Source organism: Varroa destructor, unplaced genomic scaffold (genome assembly GCF_002443255.2).
Source record: "Varroa destructor unplaced genomic scaffold, Vdes_3.0 BEIS01000006.1, whole genome shotgun sequence".
In the NCBI taxonomy this organism is placed as follows: Eukaryota; Metazoa; Arthropoda; class Arachnida; order Mesostigmata; family Varroidae; genus Varroa; species Varroa destructor.
In genome coordinates, this window is record NW_019211459.1 from 19,939,966 (window position 1) to 19,959,487 (window position 19,522).

Genomic DNA, 19,522 nt, shown 5'->3' on the forward strand with positions numbered 1-19,522 from the left:
CCGTTAAAGCAGCGTCATTATTTCTATCATAGTCATCATGTTACCAGACCATTTCATCCAGTACCGACGTACAATGATCTATTTAGAGCTTACGATCTATGTATCCGCATGTCTGTATATTGGCACTCGACAGCCGAGCCGTCAGCGTATTCTATTACCCTTCTATCTTGGTTTGCCTCAGCGCCGATGTAATATTGTGTTGTCACTGATCGTTCTAGCGAAATTCAACGACGATCTAGGTAACGTTACCTAGCTCTTTCCCCCAACTGATTGACTGGCCTGCTTTGCTCCGAGGCTTCCCTCACGCGGCTCGTGATTGATGCTAATCACCAATGGGAACGTGCTCTCACCAGATCTTAGCCGTTGGCATTGAGCCTAGGTACGCCCGATGATCAATCCGTCACCGTTTCTATCATAGGCCGCCAGTGGACCAATAATGGAAACTAGGTGATGATAGAGCACTGCAGTAAACTCTTGCCGTGCGTACTTAACGCCGACTTAAGGTTAACGTGATCAATTTGTTAAGGATAGGGTAACAACGGGCGGACTAATCGATACGACGCTAGGGATGAGCAGCACTAATCAACGGAGCTGGTACAGCCACTCGCACTGCCAATGTTACTGAGTGCTCCGGCTGTGATTTTAACTGAACACGGACATGTTTCTGGGTTGTAAGCGTCACCGTCGGGGCCCAGCTGAGCAAGTGGATATAACACATAGAGAGGTTGAACAATAATATTTTACATCGTTAAATGATGCTTCCGTTAACGTTTTCGACACATTGCTATCATTGTTGTTGTTGCGTTCGCCATTACTGTGGTAGTCGAGATCGACGGCTAGGAGTGCATTGATCTGCCCAGTGAATCTGCTGTTATAACTACAACTCACCCAGAAAGAACTAGTGCCATTGTTGCTGAATTACATCTAGCGGTAATGCAGCGCCCTTCGCGCAAAGGGTAGGCTGATGCTGCCGTTGCTATCGCGGCGACGAGGGCAGAGAGACCAGCCGACCTTTCGCCGGCGTGAGAGGACGGTCGCATAACAATCAATACGTCGTTCACTCCGGTGCGGCACTTCGCGTGAGGAAATCGTATAGTGAGACGACTGGCGAGCACAGAACCGATGAAACAGTGACAATACGTACGGGCGTCGCTAGCGTATTTGTTAATACGCATTGACTTGCGTGCGTGGGTGACAAACGACGAGCTCGCAATTTCGGTAGATGAAGATTGTGCTTTCAAAGGATACGTGTGGGAGATATTAAATGACGGTAACGAACGCTGAAGTGAGGTTTGTTTTGACTGAGTGATGCTCGGATGAGTGCCGAGTTGTTTGACTTCATTGAAGTGGAAGAGCAGGAACATATCGTTGGGAAGCAATTTAAATAATGATCATCGTAGAAAAGACAAGAAACTTTGTGACGCACGGCGGAAACGCAAGTCGGACGACGTACAGCAGCGGTGACCCTGCAACAGTGTGAAGTGCCAAGTTTAAAGAGTTTCGATAGGAAAAAAATACATTCGCGTATGCCATAGAATTGACAAACTCCTAAATTGTTGCCTTTACAGAAAGTTTACCAGCTCAACTGTTCGTACGATCCGGTGCTTAAGGCACAGCGAGAGTTCTGCATTGAATTGGCAATAGGATACTTGTATTCATATAAGTTAACATAACTTCCACGCCCGACTTGACAGGTGGTAAGCTATTAATTCAAAAACTTAACAAATGGTTTAATGATTTGTTTCTGATTGCGCGCATCGTTGATTCCATAGATCGCTCCGTTTTCGATCTGGATGACAAATAAGCCATTTCGATATTTTCATTTTGAGTTACTTGCATTTTTTACGAAGACCAATAAAGCACCGATACATTTCGAAGAATTAAAATAAGCTATCAATCAGCTGTATTCGAAATGGTCTCCGGTAAACCAATGAGCGAGGGAAGAGTACTGCATCGACTGCTCAAAAAAATAAAAAGACGTTCGCACGGATAATGGCTATTTAGTTCGTTTATCTTGTATGTATCCGTGTTGGAAAGAAAAAATTTTAGTTTTTGTTTTTGGCTCAGGAGGCTATCCTTGCAATGCTACGGTTTAGTTAAATATTACAAGTTACATCAAAATTTGACATCATTGAAACCCCGAATTTGGTCATGATTGTTCAGCTGCGAGAAATGCATGCGTCCCGAGGCGCTTTTACCCTTCAGTCGTGGTGTACTTAGATATAGCTAATATATGTACACGTTCCGTCTTGGAAGTCTATTGCATAAGCAATAGGTGTACAGGTTGTTAGCACTGGCAACCATATATTTCTGCTACTCTTTCCCGAACATGGCACACTTTGACATTTTGCTGACGAATCTTCTCTCGAGTAACTGGTAAGATTGATGAAATACCGAGGCAGAGATCGAGCTTTGATTGCTCGTTCGATTGCGTCCAAAATTCAACTTTAAAGTTTGCGTAAATAAGGAGAGTTTCAAAAGCGCTATATTTTGCCCCTCTGCCAGGTCAGTTTGTACAGAATAACATGTATTCATAATGGCTTCTTCTTAGCACAATCAAGTTAAATTACAAACGTCGAAGAACGAGATATCCAGTCATTCTAAAGACACAATAATATCTTCTATTCGAACCACTGCAATACCGGTAGATAAAGGCGTAGTATCAAAAAGGTCGTATCCTACATGGTGGTTGCTGGTTCGAGTCCTGCCAACGACAGGCAAACTTTCATATTTTTGCAGACGAAAGAGAGTAGTACGATAGATACAGTGAAGCTGTATTTCGGATTTCGCATCCGGCATCGCTGTTGGGCATTCTATTCGATGACTGACTCCCAGTACGATACTGACCGTGTTTATGCCTAGACCGCAATACGTTTCTAAGATTAACACGGGAACAGATTCGGTGAAGCCCAGGAAAAAAGGTCTATTTGAACCAGCGCTTTCAAATGCTTTTTTCTAAATAAAAATATGCCGAATGGGAACTGGATTGTATTGCAGTTGTATGCGATTGCATATTATAGACCAAACATCCTATCAAGGTAAGGATCCCACGATGCGTTTTAAAGCACATTACATATCTCAAGCATTGAAAAGGAAACCAACAACAGTCAGTAAAAGATTTCGTGAATCAATTGAATGATTGTACGATAGTATGTAAATTTCACGTTATTATTTCGCAGCTCAAGGTAACGGAAGGCCTTGAGATGTCCTCTCATTAGCTCCGAAGACTCTCATTTAATCTTTGCTCATGAAGGCTATTATTGTTTGCGCGAGGAAGTTTTTTTTAGTTGAAAGAATAGCTTGATGAGATTTAGTAACGAACAGTTTAGGTTAGGTCGCCGCGATGGTGCAATGCCTACGTACTCGCCTATGGACTGGTCCAAGCCCGAATGCGGGGGTAAACACCTACAAAAGCCCACATCTAAAGCGATATCCATCAACAACACCGGACTTGGGGTTCGAAACACTAGTAAGGCGATGCGAAGGCTGAGAATACGTAAAACGTATTGTCTGCGGAGGGGATTCGATAGTATCTCGTTGTTATCGTTGGACGGCTATTAACCATTCGATACGAATCTCAGAGTGTTAAAATACGTGCAGTAAATTTCTGGAAATCGTTTGCCATTCATCACGGATGAGCCGGCCATGGTGCCAACTACATGCTGCATCTTGGCTCTCCTACGAGGTTGACAACAAGCAATCCGAACAACTGGATGATACAGATGCACTATGACGTCTAGTGTTAAATGTCAATAAGAATTCACTAAAAAAATAGCCAAATGTTTTATTTGACGAAGAAATGGAAGTACTTTAGATTGTACAGTCGAGAATTGAAGACGCACACATTTCTGATAAAAGTGTTTAAACGACAATAATGATTCTGACATTTTGAGATATTGCAGCGAAACCCCCTAATTCCCTCTAAAGAATCCTCTTTAAGCAACCCCATAATGGCGTGTCTTTGGCCGTGTAGCCTAATTTACTACCTCCAATCTGACGACAGCGGTTGTTGATACTCTATACAATCATGAAATCTACGTAGAAGTTTAGCAATCTGTAGAACCTGTTACAATTGCAAAATTGCTGCGGGAGAGAGATAGTTCCAATATGGGACATCTGATGAGAAATAATTCCAAAACAAGCAACCATCCAGAAAGCTAAGGACCAGTCCCTCAATAAGTTGTTCTTCCAGCAAAAATTATTAGACCGCTAAATTATTTCGAGGTTCTGCCGCGGAGACCGCTGAACATTTTCGAGTACATGATAGTTACGAGCTCCTTCCCTTTAAGGAAATATAATATTGTACATGAAGATGGAGATGAGACACAATAAAGTGTCACCGTCCTTCCCCACTCAAATCACCAGAATACGCAGACCAGTCGTACTTGCGACACGCGGCGTCTAGGACTTGAGGCTGTAAATATCACAAATTGTCTTTCACCAGGACTAGGGTCTTCGTACTTCGTCTGCATTGAAACATTTCCCCTCCTTTGGTTAATGGCACTGCATTAAATTAACGTTGCAGTTAATTATATTATCTGGGTATCATTTTGTGGGTAGCTATACTATGACGGATGGTTTAGTTAGAAGTAGGCACGTCTTTGTATCTCTTTCTGTTTGCGCTCAATTTTGATAAAAGTGGCAGTTCACTTGTAAGTATCTAATATCGCCCTATATTTTTTTCGTTCGAGCACAACTCTGGTCAGTAATTTCTTTGCACGTTTAAAAAAGTATCATTTTAGGCTGCGAAACATCAGCTATAAGATTAATTACAAGAAGATGCTGAATACAATGGCAACCGTGTCGCAAGGTGGGCGTTGGATAGATTGCCACGTGAGGCATGCATCGAGATAGACTGATCGCTATCAAAAGGTGCGAGCAGAAAATTTGAGAGAAGCAAACGATTTTTATCGAAAGTTAACTTCTCAGAGAAAAAGTGCCTACATCAATGCGGTTGATTTAAATCTATCATTGGCTCTGAAAAATTATTTTCGAGTTTAGGGCATGACAGCTCCTCAGCATCGGCTGCTCCGTGAGCTTAATCCGGTCGATACGATTAACAGTGCAATGTACCTTAAATTTCTCAATGGTCTTTTCGTGCAAAGCAACCTGTTGTCATGACAATACATTGTCACTAGTAGTACAAACCTATTGAGGCGGTATAACAGAAAGGAAAAATGATTAAGTATAGCCAATAGCTAGACTACAGTTCTATCTTACGGACACGGATAACTGCCTTCCCTGTATAGCTGGAAAGTATGATGCGCTTACTATATTTATGATTGTGTTTAGTTTTTAAGGATATATAGTACCCCCAAATAGTGAGGGTTTCAGTCACTTTCGAGGACTACTTCCTACTTTTAGACGCTCCCTTAAGAATGCATAATAACATAGGCGAATTACTGTTTCTTTGTCTTAATTTTTTATTCGAAGTCTATCGATGCTGCCAGCGGCGACTGGAACGTACATTGCCGGTCGACGCGGGGTCTGGAGCGTACTCTGATAGCTTGAAAAAAGAACCTGGCTCAACATTGTTACATTGGTAATCTCAAAAGTGTTTGATTATGATAGATAAAGGAGAAACGTTTGCATGGGTAACGAATGGTGTCTAGCGAATCATCTGTCCGTCAAGGAGTAGGAAGTAATGCAGTTTTCTAATGATTTAACATGGTCTATTTTTTTATTTATTGTTATTTTCTTTTGTAATGTATTTGGAAGACTTTGTCGTACAAAATTAAATTACAAATTGTTCAGCTTTATATGAAAAACGTAGCTTACAGGGGGTAATTATACATTTTAGAGGTTGGCCCCAGAAAAAATTCTTCTGTAACGTTTATTCGATTATCTTTTGTAACTCTGATTAAATTTCTGGTAGAATAGAGATTCAAGCTCTGACCACATCGGTTATCCATCGAATCAAAATAATAATGAAGCTAGTGTTCCTTCCGATGACAGTTGAATTCTTGCTGATTCTGAAAGCACGATCTATTTGCAGGTCCTCTACACGAATATAGTAAGGTCCTATTTGCGTTCACAGGTTTTTGCTAAGTGTGCGTTCACGGGACATCCCTGAAAAGAAAGTTTCGAATATGACCTATTGCCATCCATTTTCGCTCTCTAACATTTAAAACCGATTATTTTGTAAGTACTTAATTATATGCGTAGCGAGAACGTACCTATTCATATATAACAGGCCCATAGTTAAATTAGAAATCTATTTCTGCTTTCTATCGTACTGCTAGGTGTACACAAGTGTTCCTGGCAGATACTGCCACTGATCACTATGGTTTCGACCCAGCCAGTAAGCACTACTAGGCCATAAAAGGGGGCAGGAAAATAGAGTAGCAAGTGACTAAGAACATGATAAATAGGGTTTTTGTTTTTTTTTTTTTTTGCAAAAACTTTGCTTTTTACTGTACTTACTGTGATCTTTATCGTGTACGAAGCTGTACAGGATTACGCATAAGTTACAACAGGTGACGGCGGTCAGCGCGTAACAATGCGATTCGTATCTAAGGATCATGACTACGTTTGCCCTAGCGCGTAGTGGTGCTCAAATAGGATTGTGAGCATTGATTAAAATATGCCCTACCGCATTTCATTTCAATAACACACAAAGATTGCTTGTTATGTTTATCGAATTATTATTTATTCAGTAATTGGATTATGAATATCATTGATGCAATTCGAAAGGGTACATTATATCTGATAACAGACCGAGCTACCATCGGGCTAGCGAGACGGCGCCTGTCGGGGTATTTACCACAGCAGCTATAACACTTATCCGCCAAAAATCCGCACCGCGTACTCCACCGGTTCTACTAACATCTTGCCCTTTGATTAGCTTCATAGTATAGTTTGTTTCGTACCAATGATGTATTGAGTTGTTCGACGTGAACAGGACATTAGTGTCTGGGTTGCCATTTTGTGTTCCTTCGGCCACGATCCCGTAACTCGCGATCCGTCAATCGCCCGTTGTCACGAATCATAAGTAGAAAAATACTTTAAAAACAAATGGTTTAAATGGATCGTGATGTTATTTGTTCGTAACATCATAATATTCATGCTTTTCTAGCTTTTTTTTTTTTTTTTTATATTCAGGTATTTACCGATGGTCACTGGAACTTAGCATGACTATATCTATGACCACGACGTAATAAGAGGTTATATTATATAACTGGATAGTAGAATTCAGATAAATAGAGTATAATAGGGGGCAGTGTCGGCTCACAAAATGCTGAATATTTCCGTTTCAAGAGATCCACAAGAAACCGATTTACAGTAGTAGTAATAGTAAGTAGTCTAGTAGTAGTAGTAGTAGTAGTGGTAGTGGTAGTGGTAGTGGTAGTAGTAATTGTAATAGTAATAGTAGTAGTAGTAGTAGTAGTAGTGGTAGTTGTAATAATAGTAGTAATAATAGTAGTAGTATAGTATGTAGTATATAGTAGTAGTATAGTATGTAGCATAGTATGTAGTAGTAGTAGTAGTAGTAGTAATAGTAAATGAATTATTAAAGTATAATTGTATGTGTTTGAGCGCAGTATTGTGTGCTTTCCGTTCTAGGATAAACAACAGGCCTATTTCTAGCCTATGCGAATTTAAAATCGATTCGATTAGGATCGAATGGTTGAGACTACGAATCTGTTTTATGGCAACAGCGCAATGATTTTTCATTATGACCGTTATGAACCATCAGTTGCATCGATCCTACGACATGACTATGGAGAAATGAACAAATCAACTATTTATGTTATCGCTTAAATCAGCTGGCCCCGAAAAAGTATTCAGCCATTCCTCGAATAACCACCGTTATTAAATATGTTTTCGGCACGCATAACCACACTCGAATCGAATGTCAACTCGAGTTTAGATGAGTCGTCGCCTGCCGCGTGTCGGTAGCACCGGGAGACAGGAAACGAGTACGACTGTCGGATACATACACGTCAATGTTTATAACAGCTTTTAGCTTTAAGGCCTTCTTCACACACCAAGTAAACGGGTACATATTCGTTCAATTGTTTTTTTACTACCATTTTAAAAATGCAACGTCGTGTGGGACGCATATAATGCGCACGCTGCCTTCTAGGCCAGCTATGCCAAACGCGGTAATAAAAATTTATTAAAAAAAAAATTATTTAATCCGTTCGAAAATCTGTAAAAAAAAAAAAAAGAAAAGACCGATTTTGACTCCCGACTTTTTACTGAAAGTCGTGGTAATTAATCGAAAGAGAATGCGATCGATCGTTTTTTAACGATTAGTTTTTTTTTATGTAAGTTTAAAAGTTTGAGCATCGTACGCTAGGTCAACATCTCGAGTGCCCCGGTGGAGGGTTGAGCACGATGCCGGTCCCCCATGCACGAAGTTTTTTTTGTCTGATACTAGACTAGTTTCCAGTAATGCTGCAAAGTTAGATTTTTTTTTTTCTCATATTTCAATTTTCCGTATCAGCTTCGCATTCGTTTCTATCTTAGCAACGTTATCCATGCGCTCTGTCATAGGATACATTTATAAAGTAGTGCACCAGTAACCAATCCTGACAGACGTTTCGTACTATCACTAAACGACTAGTACGAAAAGGCTGTTGATATATTCTCATTTTCGTTTTCAGAACCGTGCGTACGACGTGTACATAATTTCGAAAAGCTTTGTGTATGCCGACAATTGAAAAACACAAATAATGTGCATGAGTTTTCATATATTGACGATCTGATATAGCAGATAACACAGAAAATCGATGACAATCCACGTCTATCCGTGTAAATGGAACGAGACGTGATAGAATTTGCCGCACCACACAAAGCCATAACTTCAGAATTGCTGATTTGAATTTGTCGAAACACGATTGTATATTCCGACCATTGGCAAAGATATTTCTCGTTTGTGATGCTCTTACTGCTGGATTGACGGCCGCAATGAATTAGCTTGTTGAAGAACGGAGGTCCAGTTTAGCATGAGGTACTTCAATCTCATGATCGAATAGAGGGGAATTTTTTCTTACCTAAGATATTTCCTACTGAAGGTTAACTGACTGAAGTGTATAGAGGCTCTTAATGCAGGTCATCGTAGCGGTGCCGCTTGAGAGTTTAGTGGACACGCGCCGGAGCCAGTTTGGGAAATTCAGAAGCGGACGACCCAAAAGCGTTTGATTTGTCCTACAGCCTTCACAACTAGTATGTCAAGTACCTATATCGTGTATCTATAGAGCTGTGACTGCTGAGAGGTTTTCTAACAAAATAAGTGCGTTTCGTAAAGCAAGCAATGTTTAGTAGCATTTTTAGATGGGCATGCTATGTTTCGTGCGGACGAATGCAGCCCGTAGAACCCCTGGCTTGGTATCCTATTATTTATTTAGTTTCAATTTAAGTCGTATGAATCAAATCCGTCAGGTTAATTAAATTGTGGCAGATAAAGTATAATTGCCTTAGTTTTTTTTTTGAAGCCTGCAAAATCGGCTATGCCGTAAATATGGCAGTAATTTAAAAGTACTTTTTTCCTTCATAGTATTAATGCGACAAATAAAACCAAGTCAAACAAGTCGATATTTTGTATTAAACAGATGACTTTTGAAGGTGCTAGCAGTAATAGTTATGTTGGATCACCCTTATCTACCATTGTGTTCGTTATCATACACAGAGACAGGAGCTCGCCATTTGTACAACCATCGCCTATCATCAATTCCCATAAACGAACTGTCGATAATGAAGTCTTTCCAAATCAGCGTGAACAAATCGCCGACTCTCATTGTGCTGAACGACGTACATCGCGGTACTCTTGGCCTGATCCAAATGAGACGTAGGACAATCGGCATTAACAAAGTTAGCGCGGCCTGGTAGAACCTAATTCAAATGTTTGTCGGGTAACGTTCGTTAGCTACGAGAATTACGTATGTCGTTTGTGCTTTTCGGACTAGCGTAGTGTAGTACATGCACCTTTTTTCAATGCCACTTGTTTATAGTTCGGTTCGCGTATAGACGGACGGAGTGCTTCATGGCACACGTCTGTGTGATTGCTGATGTGGAGTACCACACGGTAACATCGGGCACTTAGGGAAGATTGTGTCTGAACGCGTCCTAAGCTTCCACACCGAGTACTTATGTACAGGGACAAGTTGTGGAAAATTGAGTAATATGGTTTTCCGCTACCCAATTATGGCCAATATCTAGATGTGAGGCCTAGTGTCCGTAAACAATATTTACATATAAATCGCTTAGAAACGAGCAAAAACGATTTACCAATACTATAACGTTAATTTTTCGTCGTATTTTCACACAGGCTGTCACGCTGTTTTGACGTCGTTCAATCGTGACTCGGGCAGTTGATTCTTAAGAACGTTAACTCACCCGATACGATTCACAGTTAAATTATCGTCACGTAACGTTTCATCTGATTGTTTGTCGGCACCGAACTAAATATGACATCGAACGCTGTCGTATTATGTCTACCAACATAACTGCAAACTTAACACGACGAAAAAATACGTTATAACGAAATCGTGAGAGCTATTCGTCAAGTCGTTCGTAAGCCAAATTAAATCGTTGAGTCAGCCCCCCAAGATACTGCTGAAACCACACTCAAAGTATATATTTTGATACTAATGCGGTTTCGTGGTACCTTTACTGCTTCTTTATTCACAGTAGAATAATAGTCGACATATTGTTTATTGATACTAATCACCCTACTTAATGAAATGTCGTCTTACGATAACCATATTGGTCAGCTTTCTTGTCATACAACCAGCAACCGCAATGAATCATTGAACCCCAGCCCATCCCCCCTTCCGCGCAATCGCCAATGCTTTCAGCGCTCGTCTACGCTGTACATCTGCCTAAATCTATGCGCGCGCGCCTGCTGGCCATGAGTATCTATAGTATAGTCAAATATACAAATTAGTGAAGGTCATGGATCTGCGGATTTGCCAATGTCATTATAACTGTTACCACTATTGTCCGGGTTAATCGGTTTTTTTTATTCGGAAAAACAGAGTAAACAGCGCAGCTGCACTCAGTTGGCTGTTCGTCTCGAAACCCGTTGATTATTGAACACGTGGGGATCCTGGTGCCCTTGGCAATCATACGGGCTGATTCCATTGTGCATGCATACGTGCTGCCCTTCGAGCGTGCAGCGGTCGTTTGGGGCAGATCGATATTCGAGATTCGAGTATGATCATTATACCTGTTTTTCCATAAGGCAACGGGATTACACGTGATGCCACGGCGTAGATGTATTCGAGCGTACTCATCGAATTGCAATACGATCATTCTGCAATATGGCCGAGTGCTTTATTTGGCGCAAATGCCACCTATCTAATAATCACAATTTCTTTTTTTATTTATTACGCCATTTTATTATATACGTGATCTATGTAGATACAGCAGATAACACTAGAAAGTAGTCTGTCGCAAGTTTGTTGCGTAGGCAAAACTTTTTTTTCAACTATGCTTTTCTACAACGATGGCGCACAACATACCAGCAGGCTAATTTGACTATAGGGATACGTATTGACTTGCAGATTCTTCCTGTCGTTTGCAGACACGGACAGAAATGGTAAGGAAGTTTCTTTTTCTATGTAAGAACTATTATAATATATATATATACACAATGCAGTAATCGTATATACCAGTGGAGGTGGTCGAGAAGTGTTTCCAAAGGCCAAGTGTCTGAAGCAGTCCCTTAACGCTGCACTGGAACTTCTAGAGAAATTCAAAACATTAGTCTAGTTTATATTTAAGGCAAAAACAAGAAGAGAAAGATAAATATTAGAACAAGTATTCTGAATACAGCAGAAGTTACTTAAAATATTGTTGGTATTAGCTGCATCACTGAAAATCGGTCCTGTAACTGACGAAGCTCTGGTCCAATGCGTTAAAACTTCACATTCGTATCGTACAAATAATGTGAAGTAACAAACTGGTCTACATTTCCAGAGTTAGTTCTGTCCATAATTAGAAATACTTAGGAGAGGCCTTTGTTAAGAGTGTTCCATTGTACAGCTGTATAGGCTAAACGGTGCTGCCTTAAATAAATATATATATATATATATATATATATTTTTTTTTTGTATTTTGAACGCTGTTCGCGCAGTCGGTGTCGCCTGTGGCCAGCTTCAAGGATGAATCATTGAAACATGGAAAATTCGAGGACTTAATTCGAAATGACCGACGCGTTCCGCTCATGATGCGAAACGGACAACGTATCACCGGGCCCCCAACAAATTGGCAAGGACCATTACCCAGTAAAGGATCAGAGGTAAAGATTTGGTCCGAAATTATTTGGTGTACTACTCAATTTATTCGTATCGTTATGGTTTGACGTTTTTCTAATCTATGGCTCTGTCCTTGACCAACAGGTGTTCATAGGAAAACTGCCTCTCGACGTTACTGAAATTGAATTGTTGCAATTTTTGGAAAAGGTAATAATATATTAACTTATATTTTCATAGACTTGCAAAATCGGCGAGGTGGAACAAAGAATTATTTGCCGGAAGAACAGAAGAAATAATGCGACTAGAAATAGGCAGTTACTAACCAAAAGGTATAATTTCCCCGGGTCACTGTAGCCAATGGCATCCGGGCGACAATACCTTTCGAGCTTTTTTTTGTTTTTTTCTAAAAAAAGGCATCAGTTGTAAATTTCCGGGAGATGTATTCGATTCGCGCAATTTCAATCAACGGCATTATGCAATCACCTCTCAGGAGATGTACCTCAGTTCGAACTTTCAGTGGAGTGACTACTTCAATAGCCAGAGTAACCGTCTCTCAGGAGATGTACCTCAGTTCGAACTTTCAGTGGAGTGACTACTTCAATAGCCAGAGTAACCGTAGTCTGTCTTTAACAGTTGTAATGATTTCTCCTCCAATGCCTAAGGTTGGTACAGTATATCAGTTTCGTCTCATGATCGACTCTCGAGGACATAACAAAGGATTTGGGTTTGTCACCTACGCCGACCCGGCCACCGCCCAACGAGCCGTTAAGGAATTGGACCAGTCATATCTACGAGAACATAAGTACATATTTTGATGCTACGTGTTAGATAGTACAAACATATAAGAAACAGATTATTAGTTATACTTCCACAAGCGTATCATCAGTATTCACGGGCTAGTGTACTTCGGTATTTTTCGGTAAAATATTATAAAAGCGTTCGAATGTCCATTTTGGAAAAATTCATCTCAAGAAGTTGCCAAAACGTCGTTTCAGGTGAAGTGTGATAGGCAGAAATAGATTAATAGAAATTGTATCTAGGATTTAGCCATTTTAGCACATAGCATATAATAAGAAGACCCTACTATCCGCGCAGTTGGCGATACGGTGGTGGCAATATATGCATACTGCAGTGGCACAATTGAGCCTTTATAACTGCGATTTTTTTAGCTAATATATCATTGTCTATCGTTCGACGTAGGTTACCACTTATCACTATCAAAATCAACGTTTTGCCAGTCGAAATAACTGAAATTTAGTTTTATGTTTTTTTAATAATTTTAGAAATGAATTTTAGTAAAAGCCTCGCTCCATCTAGTAGAATCTCTGAAAATAGATTGCCCAGAAAACGAAGAAGGACGTCTGCATCTGAGGTGCAAGGATTTGTTTAGAACAGGGGCTACCAATTTAAACAAGACTGCACTGTCGTCCTCGAACTTATCTTCACAATGCCTTCCTGAGATTTCCTTAGACTAGCCGAAACATACGTTAAAGAAAAATGGATTCGGATTGCGTCGGAAGATTCGTTTCTGCTATTATCTACCCTATAATATTTTTATTTGGGTACAGTACAATTTTAGTTAGTACGTTAGTTCAAGCTTAGTAAATCAATATACACAAGAGGCAGTAAAACGTGCATCTGTTACCGTTGTATACACTTACGCTTTCATCGTAAACTGCTTATTTTAAAAGGCTGGTTTTAGTTCACAGTTGAATTAGGCGAAGCTCCCATCCCCTTCTGACGATTGCTTTCTAGGCTAATTTTAGTTTTTAGAACAGTTACTTTTTTGATACATAATAAAGAAAAAAACAACCTTTTTTCTATTGTCCATTGACTCTTACTTTAATCACTTCGATTTTACCGATAATTTTTCCCTGGTCTAATATGAGTGGCGTCGTCTTCGAAAGAGCTATTATCAATGAAATTTCCATGTTGTTTATGTTATGTTTCCAGTACACCAATGTGCTATAGCCTGAACCATTGCTAGCCGCAACGACGCAGCTATTTCTAAAGGGCTTTCAGATAAACAATGGCAGCTATCATTGACTATACCGAAAAACCCTTCAGTGATAGCTGCTATTGTTTAACATTTGAAAAAATGTGATTTGACCAATAAAAGGCAGAGTATGTCGAAGCGCTTTAAGACGAGAGATGAAATCGTTGAGATATTTTTAGGGCCTTAATGATATCGAGAGTATCTCAGCATAGTAGGACTAAGACCTTCCCTCGAAGCTTTCGTAGGTCTTTTGGAGACTATAGTTTCAGCTGTGTATTATTATATTATTACATAAACATGTGTGTGTATAGAATTTACTTTTTACTTTAAAAACGTTCTAAAGCTAGTTTACTTTAAAGTACGCAGTTTTTTTCCTTTGTTTATCGTCGTTCCAGGCGGATCGCGGTCGTTTTATCTATTGATAACCGAAGACTTTTCTTTGGCGGACTGCCACCATTGGCAAGTGCCGAGGATATACTCAATGAGGTGGGTCCCGATGCGACTGAAGTCTAGATTATGCGTCACATTTCTTGATGTGTGCGTGTGTATAAACGAAGACTTTTTCTCTATTGTCATCATCATCCGGTGGACTGAATAAACGTCAATGTATAAACAATTGACTCACAAATGAAATATATTTTGTCACCTTTCATAAATCCTGAGATAATCGTTTATATCATACGTTCATATACAACAGCATAATGCATATAAATATATATATATATATATATGTATGCATTATACTCTTGTATATAAACGATTTCTTAATATCTCAGCAATTTTGCAGCATCATTGTATTAAAGCGGCGCGACAAAACGAGGAAGAACGGGTATGCTTGAAGATCTCGCGTGGTCACCCTTGTTCCCTTCGAGCTGAATGTTCACTAGCCCATTTATGTGTAACCGCGCATAAATAGTACGAATTTTATTTTTGCCTGTGTGTCCGAATCTGATTGAAATTGAAACGACTGATCAACAGCTCGTTACAGAGAATACGTCTATCATCTCTTCTAGTTGATCAGCTGAGTTTAGTAAGATCATACACACTAATAACAATGTATTTACCCTCAGGTGACGGTTCGAGTGAAGAACGTAACCAATGTGATACTTTATTCGTGCGCAAATGACCGGGCCAGAAACCGTGGTTTTGCATTTGTAGAATTTACAGATCATATGTAAGTTTTATATCTTCATTGATCATTTCAGTATTGTTTACGAAGGATTCAGACGGGAGAAGAAAAGTTATTGGAAACAGGTACTCATTGTTATGATTGCTTGTATGCTTTCGGTCCGTTGTTAACATGGTCCAACAGGTCGGCAGCAATTGCTCGTAAGGAACTACAGCAAGAAGAAAAAAGCCGGATGTTTATGGATATGAATGAGCATGGACATAAGATACAGGTAAAACAAGCTATATATATAGATGGAAAGGATAGATAATTGAGTTGCAAGAATTTTACGTTTGAGCATAAGTTGAAACAGGTAGGTATATCAGATGTTCTTTGATCGAAAACAGGACTTACTGGCAGCACGCAGTAGAAAATTTCACGTAGTAAGATCATTTAGGCGGAGATCCTCCGAGGGGAGTTTCTAGGAGTGCTAGCTGGCGAATATTTAACCTGTGTTTTAAGGTTTCGGGTCGATCTACGCTTAGAACTATTTCGATTAGGTTTAAAAGGCTCAATGAAAGATGAGTGTTCCCATTATTTTATTCAGAAGATCATTTGAGATCAGCCTATTCTGCGAAAAGGCCCGAAAGCCGTCATCTAGTTTACAGTACATTTCGTTTCTGATTTCTCATTTGTCCTTTGTGTGTCTGCTCACCTAGTCATTGAGTCTTACCCTTCAAGGCTTCCACCTATATAAGAAAATGCCAAGTAAGAAGGTTTCATTCGTTAGAAAAAATCACGAAAAATCAAACAAAACAATAAATAAATAAATAAATACTTAGCTTTTGTTCCGTAGTCAATCAATGGCGGACCAATTCGTTGATCAATCGATGTATTGATCCAGCCTCATCCGCATTAATTCGTGCAATAGTATGAATGTAGCTTCGTAAAAATCAACCTATTTTCTGTTTCTGCTTGTTATTTCACAAAGTATAGGAGTAGGTGCACGGGGTAATTGCCATGCTTTCAATCTAAGTTACTTATAAATGCATAATAGTTATGGTATTGTCGTAACCTACTAGATAACGTTTAGCGATTTTCGTACAGGTGGACTGGGCTGTTCCGGAACCACAAGTGGACGCCGAGCAAATGGCGAACGTTAGTATTCATTGGGAAATTTAGAAAAAAAAAAAAGACAAATAAATGCATCTTTACCACCCAATGTTTAATAGAGGCAGTTATCTTGTTGACATAAGATAATGGAATTCAATTGAGGTGGCCTTATTCGTATATTCGGCATAAGGGCATAAGGTTAACAAAAAATAGATAGCCTTATAATATCGATAGCTGCAACGGTTGGACTCCGAGGTTACCTTGTTGATCTATGCAAAAATCACAAAATTTAAGAAGCCTATGGCTATTTCCAACTATAAGTTACTGATTTAAGCCTAGCCCGGTTAATAAATAGTACCCAACATACGTTATAAATACACAGAGTAATCGATAATCGCAGATGTATTTTGTGATCTATTATAAGCGAATTTTTACGAAGATACTTTATTTGAAAATAATTTTCTAACGAAGTAACGAAGTAGCAGACGATTCCATTCCGCCAATTTTCTAAAAGCGCTATTTTGTGATAGGTAAAATCAAGGCGAGCACAAACGGGGAATTGCTTCTCAATGATATATTGTCTGAGCTGGCTGTGAACTGTGAATCTGAACGATTGATTCGTCTGATGCACGAATGTATTTAGGTAACGAATTTGTTTGTTCGCAATGTATCCGTCAACGTCTCCGAGCATCAGCTATTGAAGCTTTTCTCCCTCGACGAAACTGTGGAAGTCACTCGCGTACGACGCCCGTCTAACTATGCCTTCATCCACTTCGCCCGACGAGAGGACGCCGAATGTGCCATGAAAAAGTTTGTCGTATACATCTTTCCATGGCGAAGCAACACATAGTTGCTTTTTGCTCGTTATTTTCTTTACTTCTCTAGGTTCTGTGCTTGAACAGAGAAATGACGAAGCGGCATGAACGCATCTAGGAATATTCGTCGAAATTATTTAGCCAAGTACTTGAGAATAAGATTCGAAACTTTCACCAATGGACAAAGCATGTATATAGGCATATAGGATTTTTTTTTTAAAAACAATACTACAACATAACGAGTTAATCATGGATCATTTAATTGTATGCTCATCCTGTCATGCTCGTGGCCGTCAGACTTGACGGCTTCAAATTGGACGGATTGAATCTCGAAGTGGAATGGGCTAAGCCGCCGCCTAAAAAAGATCGCTATAATTACGAAAGCGAAAATCGGTATGTTGAGAGACGGTATAACGGATAAGCTCTATATTTAACCGACCGTTCATTATATACATATGGCAACTAGTAAAAGTAACTGAAGAATAGCCATCTCCAATAAGCCGTGCTAGTGTGATCGATAAGCGACCCTGCGTTGATTGGAGGCGTTTCCATTAGCTCGGAACGGATATAGTACGTATGTAAGAACAGAACTTCCGTTCCTGAAGTTTCGTCTGAGTGAATTAATCATCACAAGTCAGAACTAGAAAAGTGAGAAACGACAGAATCAATTGTAAAGACAATAGATATACATAGATTCGATTGCAAATTTCAGGTACCATGGCCAACCTCATAGGACGCTAGGCCGTAAAGGCAAGTCGCACACGTTGCTTCCGAGGTTTGTAGATATGCCAACCACATTGGCGTAGTGGTCAATGTTGTCCATGTATACTTTGTGCCGTGTATTATACTTTCAAAGAGAAGTTTCGACAACCGCTAGTCCGTTTGGATAACTGGCATTGAAAATTGTGGCATAAAAAAAGTGACATTGGATGTTCTCGTAACGTTTATCACGAAAACGCTTTCATTTAAAACCTTACGTCAGTCATTTTAACTCATATATGTATTTCAATAAACTAAGTCCAGCACGCCGAAGGATTAGGTCAGCCTTATTAACGCAAGTAGGATTTTCTGTTCCACCTTCAAGACAAAAAATACGTCATCCAGTAGCAGACCAGCCGATGGCATACCCTGGGCAGGCCCTTTTACCGGCTTCACCAACGTACGTTCTGCCAGCGCCGATCGCGTCAAAACCTGATCATATGAAAGAGGTAATCGGGCAGGAAGCTTTGTCCTAACAGTATAGCATTGTCGATGCCATCATCAATTGCTAGGTTCATAGAATCGATTGCTGGTTTAATTACGACTGTATACTATAATATGTAGGAATTTTATAGGATCGGATCACTATCAATATACTGCGATATTCGATAGAGGCATCACATACGTGTTCGTGACTGTAAGAACATCTACGAGTAAATGAATAAATTATATAGTTGTTATTAAGATTTTCATGGCAATTAGCTAGTTGTACGAGAATCCATCAACTTTGTACGTGCGACAGGTAGATGCTTTGGCCCTTCAATTATTCGGCTGCACGCCGAAGTACGAAACGTTAACGTGTCCCATGGAAGACGGACGTAAACAATATTATCCTTGTGTAATCCTTGCTGGACAAAGAGAGGTATCTATACCTAACAAATATATATTCTACTACCAATGGATAAAATCTAATTAATCGTTATGTATATATATTTTTCTTTGCCGTCTGAACTAAGCATCTAGGACTTTGTGCGAATACTGACTTTTCTTGCAATGTCTCTTTCTAATAAGGTTGATGACAATCGTCTGGCTATAAATTTCTTTATTGATCATTCTCACTGTAATTATCACCAGGTGGTAAACGTCGTGTACGGTGATCGTGAGTCAGCCTTGGATGCCGCGGCCGCGCATTGCCTTGCCAGATTACAAGCGACATTTCAGGTAAAATGTATAGCAGTTTTGCTTCTGCTGTTTAACAGGGGCAAAACGTAACATTGCAATTATAAAATGTTGACCTTTTTCTTTTGTATCGAAAATTAGTATAGGTATCAAAATGCAGATGGTTCAGGTGGCGAGTTGGACTATCCAAAAGGCGTAACCAATACAAATCGAACACTTCAGTGTTCGATTTGTATTGGTTACACGAACGAATCGTAAAATAAAACAGTATATGACCCATTTAATATGAAAGATTTTGTGCAAGTAGACTTAAGTTCACTTTGGCTGAGATCGAGGAAACTAGGTTTGCTATAAAAAAAAAAAAAAAAAAAATTTCAAGTTGAATCTCGCCCTTGCTGTTTCTACAATG

The 19,522-nt window shown here is 39.6% G+C and overlaps 1 protein-coding gene across 16 annotated transcripts in view; it reads left to right on the forward strand.

The window, feature by feature from the left end:
* Positions 1-19,522, forward strand: part of LOC111253138 (RNA-binding protein 47-like) — a 58,848-nt gene that overhangs the window by 3,854 nt on the left and 35,472 nt on the right. For 8 of the 16 annotated variants that reach the window (XR_015329814.1, XR_015329808.1, XR_015329811.1 and 5 more), the window contains exons 1-15: positions 1,009-1,697; positions 11,511-11,545; positions 12,083-12,247; positions 12,348-12,410; positions 12,866-13,005; positions 14,595-14,685; positions 15,270-15,373; positions 15,512-15,599; positions 16,415-16,465; positions 17,064-17,230; positions 17,533-17,628; positions 17,948-18,010; positions 18,320-18,443; positions 18,737-18,856; positions 19,069-19,155. Coding sequence is in view for 7 of the 16 variants with exons in the window: in XM_086992305.1 (XP_086848431.1) it covers positions 11,543-11,545; positions 12,083-12,247; positions 12,348-12,410; positions 12,866-13,005; positions 14,595-14,685; positions 15,270-15,373; positions 15,512-15,599; positions 16,415-16,465; positions 17,064-17,230; positions 17,533-17,628; positions 17,948-18,010; positions 18,320-18,443; positions 18,737-18,856; positions 19,069-19,155 (1,362 nt within the window). In the remaining 9 variants the exon portion in view is untranslated. The other 8 variants (XM_086992303.1, XR_015329815.1, XM_086992307.1 and 5 more) reach the window with 8 other exon arrangements.